Here is a 16,927-nt window from a genome sequence, read left to right as displayed (position 1 = left end):
TAAACTGTAGGCTTGTTTATGTGAAGGTTTGATTACAGAGAATCCTCCCTTATCTCTATGGTGGAAACTGGCATTTATTATGAATCTTTATTGCCCTGTAATAATGAGATATATGATTTTCAATAAGATGATATACTGTATATACAGGTATGGGATCCGTTATCTGGAGACCCATTATCCAGAAAGTTCTGAAGACATTTATTCAAATAAATCCAAATTTTAAAAAATGATTTCCTTTTTCTTTGAGATAATAAAACAGTAGATTGTACTTGATTCCAACTATTTATTTAACGTTTACATCATTTTCTAGTAGACCTAAGGTATGAAGATCCAAATTACAGAAAATCCATTATCCAGAAAACCTCAGGTCCAGAGCTTTCTGGATAATAGTTCCCATACCTGTATAAGTAAATCTTATTGGAACAAAACCGTTTTCTTCAGGGGGTGATTTATCAAAATGCAGAATTTTCTGATTTTTGATTAAAAAAAGTGCATTTATAATTTATTATTAAAAAAAGCTTGATTTAATTGGTTCAAGTAAAAACACAATAAGATCGAGCAAAAACCTGAATCATATGTTTTTTTGAGTTTTTTTCCCGAATCGCTCGATTTTTTTGGGGCTTTTTCCAGCGTAGACCACAGAAACTTTCAAATAGGATAGGGAACTCTCCCATTGAATAATATATGCATGTTTGAGATGGCGGATTTTCGGATTCTGGTTTTTTGCAGCATCGGGCTTTAATAAATCTTGAAAAATTCTAGTTTTTTTTAAAAAAAGAAAGAAAAATTCAAGTTTTGCCCCAAAAGCCAGATCAATTTAGAGTTTAGTAAATAACCCCCTTAATGTTTACATGATTTTCTAGTAGATTTTAGGTATGAAAATCTAAATTACAGAAATATCCATTATGCAGAAAACATCTGTCCCGAACATTCTGGATAACAGGTCCCATACCTATTTATATATATGCTTGGTATTGCTTAGATATGATCTACTTTGTATATATTGTAAATATCAGACTAAATAGACAAAATAAAACTTTTTTGATGTTTTTACCATATTTGGTTTGTAAGTCTGATTACTACAAAACAAAATATAAAAAGGGGGGGGGGGTTGTGGGAGCACTCCAAGGCTAAGTAAAAATATATTCAAATACAATGAAAGTGCTACTTATCTGGCCAAATTAACTACAAACATAGAGAAAAAGAAGGGGCATTGATCAATGCACATTTCCTGGTCCCCTGTCTCATAAGTAATCCAGTCTCTATGCAAGTGCACGTGTTTACAAAAACAGGGGTTTTTAGTTAAAAAAAGTTACCGTCATAAAATTTATAAGCCACCAAACCACGTCAAGGTAAACCCCAAACTCTTTACGTCCGGTCACAATATTGAAGGTTGGCACCTCCCTGCATGATAGTATTTCTTGGGATAAGTGTGACCTGAGGGAATGTGCATTGATCAATCCTCCTTTTTTTATATTTTACTTAGCCTTGGAGTGCTCCCACAAGGCTAAGTCCTCTGACTGAAACCAATGCTCAGGTCAGAAGACACTTATCCCAAGAAATGCTACTATGCCATAAGCAGTTTGAGACCACCATATGGGGTTTACCTTTATGTAGTATAGTGGCTTATCAACTTTATGATCATAACTTTGTAACAAAAAAAACCCTGGTTTTGTAAATGCATGCACTTGCATAGATACTGGATTACTTAAGAGACAGGGGACCAGGGAATGTGCATTGATCAATCTAATATATATATATATATATATATATATATATATATATATATATATATATATATATATATATATATAAATATATATATATATATATACTGTATATATATATATATATATATATATATATATATATAAATAACAGATACACAAAATATAAATGAAGCTTTTGTGGGATATTTTAAAGCCATAAAATATGGATATTATAAACTTAATTTGAAATTTAAATTCATATTCTGTTTGTAGTGGTTTCCTAGATAATGGCAGTTATCTAATATCAGACTTTTTGCTCAACAGAGTCAGTAACACGAACGGCAGATTCTTTCTCTATTTTTGTGCTAAAAAGTTACCAGTGGTTAATATATGAACCTCACAGCCTATTGGCAGATGAGGACGAAACTTTTCCCATCTAATACGTTCATGGTGTTTACAATAGTGCCTTCTAAAGCTTTTCTATATTTCACTTTACATTCTTATTCACATTTAGGACTAGGCCCTATGGTCATTTAGTAGAGGAATACTGACATCTAGTGGTTGATTTGAGGCAATACAATGTCTTTATTTATTTTTTAACCTGTGTCTAAAGGTCATTTTGCAGCAGGTTCCTGAATATGGAATAGTTTTCTCTTGGTTTATATCTTCTTTGAGAATTCTGCTGTAGGCTGAAATGTTTGAATTCTATGATAATATATATGGTGTCAGACTTTTTTTGTAGGCACATGAATTGCAGTTAGAAAAGGGAGTGAACAGCTCTGCCTGGGGATGATCATCTTTAGAGAAAACACATTTGTGTATTTATGGACTGTGCACTGTAAACCCCATGAGTTGTACAAACAGTCCCCTAAGTTTGCTCATAGCCTGTACAGAGAGATCCCATAAAACTATGGCAGCGTAGGTATTCCCCTGTACTAAGCATAATTCAGCAGGAACAGTCCCTAAGTTTGCTCATAGTCTGTACAGAGAGATCCCATAAAACTATGGCAGCAGAGATATTCCCCTGTACTAAGCACAATTCAGCAGGAACAGTCCCTAAGTTTGCTCATAGTCTGTACAGAGAGATCCCATAAAACTATGGCAGCAGAGATATTCCCCTGTACTAAGCACAATTCAGCAGGAACAGCCCCCTAAGTTTGCTCATAGTCTGTACAGAGAGATCCCATGAAACTATGGCAGCATAGGTATTCCCCTGTACTAAGCACAATTCAGCAGGAAAATATATGTAAGGGTACATTAGTGCTTTAATATTTTTTTGTGCATTGTAATTGCAGTTGGTCCGAAGACAGAAGATTGCAAGGGGGATCCCTTTAAGAGAACAGACTGTGGATATCCAGGAATAACAGAGGGACAATGCAAAGCAAAGGGCTGTTGCTTTGATTCCAGCATTGTTGGGGTTAAATGGTGCTTCTTTCCTCGCACAGGTAATATTGCCAAGTGCATATTATAAATATAGTTACATAGTGGAATCAGGTTGAAAAAAGACAAAGTTCATCAAGTTCAACCCCTCCAAATAAAACCCAGCATCCATACACACACACACACTGACCCCTCCACACACTCTAACAAACAATATATACTCATACACTAACTATAGATTTTAGTATCACAATAGCCTTGGACAGTGTTTATCATTTAAGTGAACAATGTAAAGGGAAGGCATTAGGAAAGGGGGTGGTAATGTGGAAAGTTAAATAACGGAATAAGATCTGAAAAGGTTTCTGTGTGAGTGGTGGTACAAAGGGTGACATTTGGGGTATTGGTACCACGGTGACCCCATTGCTCTCCTGCAGGGCCAGCATTTCTTTAAAGGAGAAGGAAAGGCTAAAATTAAGTAAGCTTTATCAGAAAGGTCTATATAAATACACCAGTAAACCCTCAAAGTAATGCTGTTCTGAGTCCTCTGTCAAAAGAAACACAGCATTGCTTTCCATCTATTGTGTACTCGTGGACTTCTGTATCAGACCTGTTTTCAGCATAAGCCTCCAGGGCAGGGCTTGAGCATGCTCAGTTTGCTCCTCTCCCCCTCCCTCCTCCCATCCCTGCTGTAATCTGAGCTCAGAGCTGTATGTGAGCAGGGAGAGACTCAGGCAGGAAGTGATGTCACACCAAGCTTACATGGCAGCTTCTATCCTAAATAAACAGAGACAGCATCTAGAGCTGTTTACTCAGGTATGGTAAAGCATTCTGCAGAATAAATATAGCATTTTAGCTCACACTTTTGTGGCTAATCTGTTGGCAATAAACTGTCTTGGAGCTTTCCTTCTCCTTTAATGAAAGGGGTCCAAATGACTATTGACTATTGTTATGTTGGCTGTCTGCATTCTCTTTGAACCACAGGAATGTGGGAAACAATTGCCTTCAGGCTTTCCTATATTTTTTTTTATCTTTCAACACTATCAATAACATTGGCTCTAAGTAAAATTATTACCAGCCAGGCCAAGCAGTGAAGTTATAGAATTACTAGTCAAATCATCTGCGTCTTTATTACAAAGTGTATAAATTACACAAACTCAGACTGATTTATGTAATAGTGTAGAACTCTAATAAACCACACTTGCCATTTATATCAGGGCCTAAAGCCTGATCGTTGGCATCTCACCTCCTCTCCATTATGTCCCAATAATCCTACTGCCCCAGTATATTCCAGGGGTAGGTTGGCTCGGATCCCTGCTGTTAAGCACCAACTCCTTCCCTAAATGAGCAACAAATAATAACAGAAGCTTTGTGCAAGAACGGAAGAACCAGTGCTGCACAAAAGGACACAAACTGAACCCTTCCCTGCCCCTTTTCTACCCTCACTGTACTTTTTGCGGCCTCACAAAGTATTTCTATTTTTAGTAGGTCAGTAGGTTTGGGTTTCAAACGTCCTTTGTGGCTCAACATTTTATTAGGGTCTGATTTAGCTGATGAAAAAGGATCCACAGCACTCGCCCCAACGTCTGGCCCCCTTAGCTCATAACAAGGTTACAGATATTTAGAAACATTGTGGTAACAGTCACCCTGCTATAGTTCCAGGGGTACCCAGGGCACAAATAAGCACTTACCCCAAATCTCCCCCTAACTGGCCTTCAGACTGGGGCCCCATAAACTCATAACAAGGTTACAGATATATAGAAATGTAGCACCTATTTGGCGGTATGCAACCAAATACCCACTAGCAGGGTAGAGCATTGGCTACATGCGACTTACACAACAGGGTCAGGGCGTTCGCCATGTGGAAGTGTTCCCTCTATGGTGTAGTGCAACTACATTCCCTCAGGCTACTGTGCACACAAAACATACAAAAGATGGGCGCCAGGAGGTTCTTGCAGTAAAACAGAAACGGTTTATTAACTATGCACGAGGCATGTGACATCAGGTTTAGTACTCACACAGGAGCTGAGGCAATAGCACGTTTCTCACACAGAACTGCAGGCATTAGGCATTTCTCACAGAGGAAAGGTCTCCATTAGGTATTTGCAGAATTAACACACATTCCCTCCTGGAAGTTGTCAGGAAGCAGCTTGTACCCTACAGTCCCTCTTCACTGAGGTCCCTGACTGGAGGCAACACACACAGCCTCTGGGAAGCTACTCCCTTACTGCAAATCCTTGTTGGAGCTTCAGCTGCTCTTTTTCTCTATCCTATCTGCCTTTCTCTCCTAGGGGTAAATTCACTAAGGCGCGAAGCGCCGAACGCTAGCGTTTTTTCGCTAGCGTTTGGCATTTTCGCTACTGCGCAAATTCACTAACGAACGCTGGCGTAGTTTCGCTAGTGTTACTTCGCAACCTTACGCCAGGCGAATTTTGGCTAGCGACGAAACTACGCAAATTCACTAACTTGCGCAGTGTAGCGAACGCTACCTTTTACGCTAGACTTCCTTCGCCTCCTCAGACCTGGCGAAGCGCAATAGAGTAGATAGGGATTGTTTCAAAAAAAGTCAAAATTTTTTCTAAGTCCCAAAAAACGCTGGCGTGTTTTCTACATTATGGGTGATAGGCTGAAAAAGATCAAAATTTTTTTGGGGCTCCCCTTCCTCCCCCTACTTTTCCTGACTCATGGCAACTTACCTAGACAGTGGGCACATGTGTAGGGCAAAATAAAATTTTTATTTGCAGATTTGAAGGTTTTCTAGGCATTTGTAGTGCAGATACGTGTTCCTCCATTGAAATTTGAATTTCGCGCCGTATGCAAATTAGCCTTCGCTAGCGCAACTTCGCTTTATATAGCGAAACAACGCTAGCGCAACTTCGCAAACTTACGCTACCCCTGTGCGCAACTTCGCATTTTAGTGAATTTGCGGAGCGCTGGCGAAAATTCGCCTGGCGAAGTGCGGCGAAGTGCGGCGAAGAGCGGCGAAGAGCGGCGAAGTTGCACCTGGCGCAACTTAGATTCTTAGTGAATTTGCCCCCTAGAGAGACTATGACAAGTCTGTCCTAGTATAACTATTCCTCATTCATGGGGTTTCCTGGTCCCCGACTTCTTCTCCAAAGCACATGGGCCTTTCTGGGCCTAGCTGTACCCAGGCTCCCCTGAGCACACCCAGCTGGATCACCATCCACAGGCCAAAGAGGAAGTGGCCACTCCCTACACACACTATATAGCAGTCTAGCAGGGGAGTGTCATTTTACCTCTCAGCCAATAATGCTAAAGGTTATTCTGCTACAGGGTCTCTTACCCAATAACCCAAAGAAAGAATGAAAAGATTAACTCTCTATAGTGCCAATTAACCCTATAGGGCCCTACAGAAACATTGGGGTAACAGTCACCCTGCTATAGTTCCAGGGGTACCCAGGGCACAAATAAGCACTCACCCCAAATCTTCCCCTAACTGACCTTCAGGATGTGCCCCTTTAGCTCATAACAAGGTTACAGATATATAGAAACATTGGGGTAACACCCTGCTATAGTTCCAGGGGTTCACAGTGGGGGATTGTGGGAGCACTCCAAGCATAAGTAGCATATCCGAGATATATATATATATATATATATATATATATATATATATATATATATATATATATATATATATATATATATATATATATATAAAAATATTTTTGCTCTGGATGAGACCTATTATTCTCAGGGCGTGAGCCGTCGCAATGGTGGGGAGGCAGGATGTTGTGCAAATATAACTGTATGGGGAGCTGAATAATTGGGCCCCAGTGGTTCTTATAACTTAACCATAGAACCTGTTTATTGAAGAACACAATCCATATAGAAGTTCAGTGAGAGATAAACATGATCAGTGGATAAGCATATACTCACAGCACCAATGGTCAGTATAGACCCTGCATGGTAAGAGAGCGAATATACAACATGGACAGGGATACTCCCAGCTTTCAGACTTTACCCTAAGAAGAGCTTCAAAAGTGTCTCTGCAGACGCTAGCTCTGACACTTCGTCCCTACTCTAGACAATTAGTACCCAAGATCCTGATCCCACTCCATACTCCTTGGTGGAGCCTGTGCTGCTTGGCTAAATAGCCCTAACTATATATTACTCCTAGAGTGACCTATTAAAGCGAGTAGCCTATCCTTACTAGACTGACCTTGTCTAGGTTCCACTTCACCCTTCCTACCTGCTCAGGTAAGGGAAGTAACAAAATGGGCCCTAAGCACATGCTCAGCGTACAATTGACTTTTATAGGGTAGAAGTTGCCAAGTCCAAAATTTTTTTACAGGTTTTACATGCCCCTTCCTTCCTCCCAGCTTTATACTTTTATATAACCGAACCATCACCCATTTTTAAAGGTTAAAAAACCCTGTTTTTGAAAACACATGCACTTGCATACTGTAGATACTAAATTGTTAGATCCAGGGGTACCCAAATCTCAACCTAACTAGCCCTTTCTCAAGATTTTACTCATGTCCTTTAAATGGGTTTATTTCAAATGGCCTGGATCTCCTGCTCCTCAGTTAGTACTTATAGATAAGTATTTTTGGGGGGACACGATTAAGAAATATGTGGTGATTATTTGAGCCTTTGGATTGCAGAGGTGCGAGTAAATAATGGCGTATAAGAAAATGTTCTATCACAATGGGGAGCAAAAACTAACCACACATATCATGATACTTTACCTTCCAAATTGGTCCCAAGAGTATTACCTTAAAATTAACAGGTATATTACGTACATAGGTGCACATAATGTGCCTGTAGTTTAATGAATAAGTAGAAACATGCGGCCCAAGTGCACATGCCTACAGCTTAAGGAGGTAAGTCATACCAAAAAGATTGCACAGACACTCAGTTCCCTGCCTACAATTGGTGACAGCTGACTATTAACTGTCACTATAGAATACTGAATATTTTGCTGCCCCCCCGGCATAATCTCTGATGTTACTACATAATGTAGCCCATTAATCAGAGTTAAAAAGCTTCTGCCTAGTGAAATTACGCCAATTTTTAATTATTTCTATTGGATTCCTTGGGACATATTTAGGGACGGGTGAAAGATTAATTACAGTATAATCACAGTTTGTGTCAAGTACAAGGTACTGTTTTATTATTACAGAGAAAAAGGAAATACTTTTAAAATGATTTGAATAAAATGGAGTCTATGGGGCAGACTTTCTGTAATTTTGAGATTTCTGATTAATGGATTAATTAATGCAGTAACCCATCTACTTATTCCCACAGCTCGTGCCCAGTGTTTATTCAGCCCCGGAGACAGGGAGGACTGTGGTTATTCAAGCATTACACCCATGGAATGCATGAAACGCGGGTGCTGTTTTGATGCCAGTATTACTGGGGTGAAATGGTGTTTCCACCAAAAATAAATGGTAAGAGGGGCAGCTTGTGGCTGTTTGATATTTGCCTTCAAGTCTTGGGAAGATTGGTGGCAGGTGGTACAATGTACTTGACTAAAAAGTGAGTTAGAGAATCCCAACCAGCTTAATGGCACCACTTTTGCCCATAACTTACAGGGACAGGAGAAAGAAATCTGTTCATACCGCAATCTTATCTGAGAATCAAGTGGCAGCCCACGCATAAGCTGGGCAAATGTTCTGTATTTTAAAGGGGTAGTAGACCCTGCTGCACTGCTTAACCAAACTGTAGTCCTGCAACATCAGGGTTGTATTCTTAAAGGATAAGTAAACCTTAAAAATAAGTGAATGTAAAATTAACGAGGGTGCTATTCTATGTACATTCTTTATTTATTTATTTTTTTGATTTCCAAGGTCTTAAGGGATACATGTACTGTTAATATGAATGAATTTTGTTACAACAGCACCACCTGCTGGTCAGTTTCCCACCAGTCTGACCACCAAGTAGTCAAGGAAGTTGTCAGGAGAAAGAAAGAGGCTGCTCTGATGTTCTTCTGCTTAGGAAAGGTTTTAAAAAAATTTCCTAATGAGAAGAACATCAGAGCAGCCTCTTTCTTTCTCCTCACAACTTCCTTGACTACTTGGTGGTCAGACTGGTGGGAAACTGACCAGCAGGTGATACTGTTGTAACAAAATGCATTGATGTTAACAGTACATGTATCCCTTAATATCTTGGAATTTAAAAAAAAATAACAATGAATGTATATTGCAAAAGTGCTTCGAATAGCACCCTCGTCAATTTTACATTCACTTATTTTTAAGATTTACTTATCCTTTAAAGCAATATTGCACAATAAGACTTTTCCAAAACTTTCCCTAAATCTCCACAGCCAGTGACTGCTTTAAAATGCAAAAAATCCTTCAATGAGAATACCAGCTGTCAATCTAGCTCCATGTTCTTTGTTCCTGCAACTGGAGTTGGAAACATTAAGCCCAGTTTCCCAGCACTGAAAAAGTCTGTCCTTTATCCCCATGTTTGATTCCAGCGTCTTATAATGAAGACAAAAATGGCATAATTACGTAACAGTAAGATGCCTGACACGGTGCTGGGATTTAGTATTCTTTCATTGGGCAATTCAAATTCTAAGGTGAAGTTTTTGGTCAGTAGACTTCTCATTAATTAATATTTTTGCATATGTAATTTAAATTTTTAGTGGGCACAGTGGAACAGCATTGCAGTTGAGTTTAAAGGGTCCATCTCAGACTCAGACTGAGGCCTTCTAATTCCACTTTCTTTTGCAGATCTTCATTGAATAAGGACTTTGCCTCCCCCATAACTGGGATGCTCTAGCAGTTCTTGCACAACAAGTCCCATGATGCACCAGTTATCATCTAATATGTATAAGCCTCAAAAAAAGAGAGAGAATGAGAAATAAAGAATTTTAACAGCACCAATAAACACTTGTACTGTGAAACTTTATTTATAAAGCACTGGGCAGCAAATAATTTCCCTTGTTCACATCGGTCCGTGTCCCACTGAGATACAGTCCAAAGCAGTAGCCAGTGAACCAATCAATATACAGTGAACAAGAAAAACATCCATATTTTATGTCTGTACATTTGTATGTAGGTAGATTACGCTAGTTTTCTGTAGATTTTTTTGCAATACGTTAAGGGCCTTATTTATGAAAAGGGCTTTATCAAAATCTGAATTTTTTTTGACTATTTAAATAAAAAAGGTCTGACCATACGGCAAACCACAATTGGACCTTATTTATTAATAAAAAAAAGCACGATTTAATCGGATCAGGGACAAACACGGAAAAATTCAGCAAGAATTTGGATTGTACAAATTTTTTTAATTTTTCACCAAATCGCTTAATTTTTTTTTGGGCTTTCTCCCAAAAAGCCCACATTTTTCTGATTTTGCCCTGAGTAGTCAGAAATAACTGGATTTTCAGATTAATTCCAGCGCAAACCACAGAAATGTCCAAATAGGATAGGGACCTCTCCCATTGATTTACTGTATATACAACCTCGGCATGTCTGAGATGCTGGCTTTTCCATTCAGATTTTATAGTAAAAAAAGCTCAAATTTTTAGAGTTTTTGGCATTCAGACTTTGATAACCCCCTAATAGTGTGCACAATTTGGGTAGAAAACATACAATAGCCTATTAAGTTCAACCACAATGTGAGTTGCACAGATTGTTACTTCTGGGTGCAAGAACCACTGCTTTATGATATTATGGTGATATCATGGCTGGCAGTGAAGGTTGCTAAACATACAGTAGGGATCATTTATAATGCAGGGAACAGTGTGCAAGGTGCACCATCTAAAGCCTCCCCAAATTGCCTTATAGAGTGAAAAAAATCTTTTCACACATTAAGATGAAACTGCCTGTCTTCTAATTTTATTGGAGTCCAATGTAAAATGATATTGTGAATAAAACATCATAGAGTTTAGTGTAGGGTCCCCTTATATATTTATACATAGTGATAATACCAACTATTAAGCACCTTTTCTTCAACATAAACAACCACAGCTTAGACAAACTTTCCTCATAATGGAGACCTTCCATTCCCTTTATCAGCTTGGTTGCTCTTCTTCAGGTTTTTTCTATTTTATTAAGTCCAATACTGCCACAAAATTTCTAGATGAGGCCTTACCAATCATTTGTAAAGGGTAAGAATGGCCATGTCCTCCTATGAATCTACAGTATACCCATTTTAATACAGGACAATACCTTGCTGCCAACTGCCATTGCTTGCTACAGATACTTTTTTCTTCCCCAAGTTACTTCTCCATCAAAGATTGGCCTAACTTAGTCCCATTAAGGGTAGGAGTGGCTGCATATCTATATTATACTCTGTAGCACTATAGAAACAGGGGTTTCTACTAGATACAGCACTACTATATGCGACTTCTATACACAGCTGGACTTTCTTTCAGAAAAATGGAGGCGGGGTCTCCATGCTGAGCTATAACTCTTACAGAGGCAATTTAACAAGAAAGCTTGGGGGCTAGAGACAGCAGCAACAGTAACTCTATTGGAAAACAAAAAAACAAAGAGAACGCTCAGACACAGAGCGCCAGTACCGCTCAATTGTGGGGCTAGAAACCAAACGATTACTTCAGGAAATGCTAGCTACGTTACATATTAAAGACGAAACAACAGCCATATCAAAGGCTGACAAAGCATTGGGTGTGCAACCCAGGAAGTCTAGGGCCTTCCCTATATTTAAATCAGTATCTCAGGTTATAGAGCACAAATGGTCCAAACCCGATCACCGACTTTCCCAAGCTCAACAGTTCCTCAACACTTACCCTGTTCCAGAGGAAGGGGTTACACCCATGCCACAGCGATTCTCAGACCAGCAGGGGCATCTGTGGGTGTAGCACGCACGCCAGATTCTGGTGCCAAGAGTTACAGAATAACCCCACTTCATTGGAGGAATTACAGGAGGAATTACAGCGTTTTAGCTCAGCTTGAGCCTTTTTGTCAAACGCAGCCATGGACACAGTGCGGCTAGCAGCCAAGACCAGTGTTGACAAAGTGGTGGCAAGACGATTACTCTGGTTATGCCATTGGTCTTGTGATACAGCGTCCAAGACCAAACTCATGAATCTAAAATTTACGGGAGACACTCTTTTCGGACCTGACTTTAAGCAAATTATTACTGAAGTCACAGGTGGTAAGAGCACATTTTTACCTTCTGGCAAAAAACCCAGATTAGACCAACCTAATCTATTTTACAACAGACCGTGGAGTTCCCAGGGATGTCCATTTCGTTCTTTCCGGAATACCAAATTTCGTCCTTCACAGGAAGTGGGGACACAAAAAAGGGTAGGCCAACCTGGTCCAAACAACAACGACCGACCAAAAAACCAGCTTTTCCAAAAAACCAACTCTGCCTGAATTAAGGCTAAGTGCAAGGGGAGTAGGAGGTCGTCTTCAACTGTTTTTCCCAGTGTGGCAGGACCACATACAGGACAATTGGGTTCTCTCAATTATTGCAGAGGGATACCGCATTCCTTTCAACAGTCTACCCCCTCGCACTTTCAAACGTTCAACCACACCAAAACACCTAGCCAAAAGACAAGCTCTATTACAGATTGTCAACAATCTTCGACACAGCAATGTCATTGCACCAGTGCCACACGAAGATCGCTACAAAGGGTTTTACTCAAATCTTTCTTGGTCTTAAAGAAAGAGGGCACTTTCAGACCGGTACTAAACCTAAAATCACTAAACAAATTGGTGTCCAAACAAAAGTTCTGAATGGAGTCCATTTGTTCAGTGGTGATGTCCATGACGCACCATTGCTATTTGACCAAAGTGGATTTTCAGGACGCATACTTGCACGTACTCATTAGAAACCAATCTCAGCAGTATCTAAGATTCACTATGCTGGAAGAATATACCAATTCCAGGCACTTCCATTCGGCCTTTTCCACAGCGGGCAGTTTTCACAGAGAAACTGAGTCCTTTCATTGCACATCTCAGGCGTCTAGGGATATCAATCACTCCTTATCTAGATGACCTGCTCATCAGATCCCCATCCTACGACCAATGTCACAAGGACACTCAAACTTGTGTCACGACACTTCAACAGTACTGGTGGATTGTGAACCACAGGAAGGGTCACCTCACTCCCACTCAACAAATTAAATTCTTAGGAATGTTGTCAGACTCAGTCCTTCAAACCATTTCACTACCTTCAGAATTATTGGGCTACATGGTAGCAGCGCTGGAGGCACTACCTTTAGGCAGGGTTCACATGAGAGAGTTCCAAAACCACTTTCTCAGCCATTGGAACAAGAACCATGCAGACTTGACACAGCTAATTTCAATCACGATACCGGTCAAACAATCACTCACTTGGTGTACATTACCTCACATCCCTGACTCCGGGCAAGGCAGGGACCTCGCCCCACTGGACAGTAATAACTACAGATGCCAGTCTGACAGGTTGGGGGGCAACTTGGCCATATCGAACATGCCAAGGGACATGGTCATCAGCAGAATCAAACTACCTATCAACATGCTAGAGATCAGAGCAATATGGAATGCCTGCTTCTTTGGTCATTGGAGTTGACAAACCAGCCACTCTGAATTCAATCAGACAATGCCACAGCGGCAGCCTATCTAAACAAACAAGGGGGCAAACGCAGCAACAGGGCAATGTGAGAGGTAGCACAGATCCTCAGCTGAGCAGAACTACACGTTCCGGCCATCTCTGCAGTTCTCTTTCCTGGAGTGCTAAACTGTGAGGCGGATTACCTCAGCCGACAGCAGGTCACTTCACCCAGAGGTCTCCCAACAGCTGGTAACCACGTGGGGCCTGCCAGACATAGACATGCTAGCGTCCAGACTCAATTCCAGGATGCCTATGTACTGCGCAAGGTCGCAGGACCCAAGGGCGGCATATGTAGATGTCTTAGTCATACCTTGGCTTTCAACAGAGTTTAATTGCTCCAGATGGCCGAGGGGAGCATGGTATTCATCAATATGTCAGCACCTCCACCATGGCGGCTGCCCCTTCGACCAGACTTACTCACTCAAGGACTAATCAAGCAAAGCAATCTGCCAAGGTTGCATTTAACGGCCTGGCTCTTGAGACCGACATTGGCACTCAAAAGGGTTTTCAGGAATGGCCACAAACATATTCTTGAAGGCCAGAAAACAGTCCACAACAAAGGTCTATCATAGACTATGGAAGACTTTCATACATTGGTTTGAGTCGATACAGGTTCAGTGGCAACAAGCGACAGTTTCAGACAATTGTAGAATTCCTCACACAAGGGTTCAATTTAAGTCTTTCATAAGCCACTCTGAAAGGACAAATATCAGCCCTTTCCTTACTACTCCAACATCAATAGGCTAGAGAGCCAGACCTTATTCCGCTATGCAAGGGGTGGGCAAAGTCAGACCACCGTTCAGGGATCCAACACCTACTTGGGATCTTACCATGGTCCTCAATGTCCTACAAGGACCCCCATTGAACCTTTAACGACTTGTCTATTAAAATTCCTTACCTGGAAAAGGATTTTCCTTTTGCCCATTACGTCAGCAACAAGAGTATCAGACATGGCAGCCTTATCTCACAAGGAACCTTGGCTCATACTACACCAAGATAGAGCAGTTTTCAGGACTATACCTTCTTTTTCTCCAAAAGTAGTATCAGCTTTTCACATTAATGAGGAAATGAACCTTCCTTCCCTATGCCCTAAGTCCTGTAACACTCAGAGAAGCTCTACATAACTTGGATGTACAGTAGTTAGGGCAATACGTTACTATCTAGACAGATAAAAAACTTATAGGAAGTCAGATGCTTTTTTGGTTACTTATGGCATCCATAAGGGATCCCCTGCTTCAAAGCGTACAATAGCCAGATGTCTAGTAGAGACAATAAATTGTTCTTATGACATTAGTCACAAAACTAGACCCTTCAAGGTCAGAGCACGTTTTACCAGGGCACAAAGTATGTCCTGGGCATTGCATAATTAAGCTACTCCAGAACAAATTTCTAGGGCAGCCACTTGGGCATCACTATCTACAATTGTAAAATTTTATAGACTGCTGAAGTAGTGCCGGTGACATGACTGTCTCCATTCTATGTAGAAGGTGCGTGGCTCCACTGCGCAATGCCACCAAGTCCCTCTTTACAGAACAGGACATAGAGCTGACCGAACGACTGCAATGCTAATCCTCGCCCTACTACTTGCTCTCCCAACCCAGTAATGTTGTATTCCAGCACAATGCATGGGGGGGGTAGGGGGCCCAGTTTTAAATTTCCATACCAGGGCCCTTAGGGGTCTAGTTACACCACTGATAATTCCTCTTTAAAGACAATGGAAAAATGGTTTATAAAGAAAAGCAACAATTCATTTTGGCTCTTGGCAATACTGCGTTACAATGGGCTATTTGTGTTACACAAACATGTGGTCAGACGTACAATAAATGAACATTATTCTGACTGGCAGAGCCAATGAGAAAGTTTTGGTGCCAACCACATCAAAGAAACATTGGAACAATAAACCGCTGTAGGAAAAGGATATCAGCCCCGGCAAATCCATAGATAAATATGCAACTTCGCTAATGAAATATTTTTTTCCCTCTCTGATTCTCATGATTATTCGTAAAAACTGAAGACTTGTGCTTTACATATAGAGGGAGTAATATATATAAAAATAATTTTTATGCTTTATAATCTACAAGAGCAATACCGAACAGCAATATTTCCCAGTGCTCCTCTGGGCACGTTGTCATATGGCTTTGCATCTTTAATGGACAAATAATACTGTATTGTAGAGTTTAATGTATATTTTTAAGACACCATCAGTCAGTTTCTAATACTTATGCCATAATTAAAGATAGACCCCCACCTATATATACATGCCCCCACCCCCGATAGGTACAAAGCATGGCAGATCAATGGCTTTCACTTCCTGCCCTGTTGCTCAGCCCCTGATACCTGCAAATGGTCCCCACCATTATGTGTTTAGTTTACAATACTAATTACAGATAATTTAGGAAAAGAGGTTTGTTTTTAACTTTCCCCCAAATGATAGTTGCATAGTTGCATAGTATAGTTGAGTTTGGTTGAGAAAAGACCAAAGTCAATCAAGTTCAACCCTTCAAAATGAAACCCAGGGCTCATACTTACACACACACCCACTGAAACTATATATACTGTACCAGGGCCACCATCATGGGGCAGTTGTACCAGCCTAAAGGGGGGCCATCACCATCAGGGGGCAGTTGTACCAGGCCTAAAGGGGGACCTGGCTGTGCTGCTTTTTCCAAAATACCTGGCACCCCCTTGACAGCGTGCAAGCCAGAAGTCCCGAAGCACCGATGACCAGAAGACCTGAAGTCCAAAAGTCCTGAAAACCCGAAGACACAAAGTATTGAAAGCCTGAAGGCCTGAAGCCCCGAACGTTTGAAATCCCAAAAACCCAAAGTCCCAAAGCTATGAACAGAGCCAAAGCTACGGAAAGACCTGAAACCAGGAAAGGAAACCGAAGAAGCTGTCATCACCAAAGACAAGGAAGAAGAACCTGCCAAACACATGGTTTATCTTCAGTATCTGACACTATTGAGGTGGAATTAAGACACATTACGTATACAATATTAGAAGGTGATGTATGTTTTCGAACTGTGCAACAGGATTTTTAAGGTATCTAGGTAGTGTGCAATATTTTTTGAAAAATCTAAACTATAGAGAGTATTATGCTTTTATAAAAGAGACAGCTTAATCAAAAATTCCTATTGACAATAGGGAAAATACTGACTAATGTGATGGTTATATGTCTTGAGACATTGGGGCTCATTTATAGTAGATTAATAGATAATAGATGGTTCGCACAGTGAAAATGTTTGCCCTGTGCATGGTTATATTTATAAAGCTGGATAAGAATGTGCAAACAGAATTGAGAATTA

The 16,927-nt window shown here is 40.5% G+C and overlaps 1 protein-coding gene across 50 annotated transcripts in view; it reads left to right on the top strand.

Annotated features, from left to right (window-relative positions):
- The window catches only part of tff3.7.S (Skin secretory protein xP2 S homeolog), a 57,298-nt gene extending 47,357 nt beyond the window's left edge, over positions 1 to 9,941 (top strand). For 37 of the 50 annotated variants that reach the window (XM_041583480.1, XM_041583475.1, XM_041583463.1 and 34 more), the window contains 3 exons: positions 3,005 to 3,154; positions 8,355 to 8,497; positions 9,785 to 9,941. In XM_041583480.1, the coding sequence (XP_041439414.1) occupies positions 3,005 to 3,154; positions 8,355 to 8,494 (290 nt within the window). In that variant the 3' untranslated portion in view covers positions 8,495 to 8,497; positions 9,785 to 9,941. Of the gene's footprint in view, positions 1 to 3,004; positions 3,155 to 8,354; positions 8,498 to 9,784 lie in introns of those variants that run through there. The other 13 variants (XR_005965741.1, XR_005965740.1, XR_005965739.1 and 10 more) reach the window with 1 other exon arrangement.
- Positions 9,942 to 16,927: the final 6,986 nt, after the last annotated feature.

Source organism: Xenopus laevis, chromosome 2S (assembly GCF_017654675.1).
Source record: "Xenopus laevis strain J_2021 chromosome 2S, Xenopus_laevis_v10.1, whole genome shotgun sequence".
Classification (NCBI taxonomy): domain Eukaryota; kingdom Metazoa; phylum Chordata; class Amphibia; order Anura; family Pipidae; genus Xenopus; species Xenopus laevis.
The sequence above is the reverse complement of the archived record's forward strand: the minus strand, read 5'-3'. Positions and strand labels throughout refer to the sequence as shown.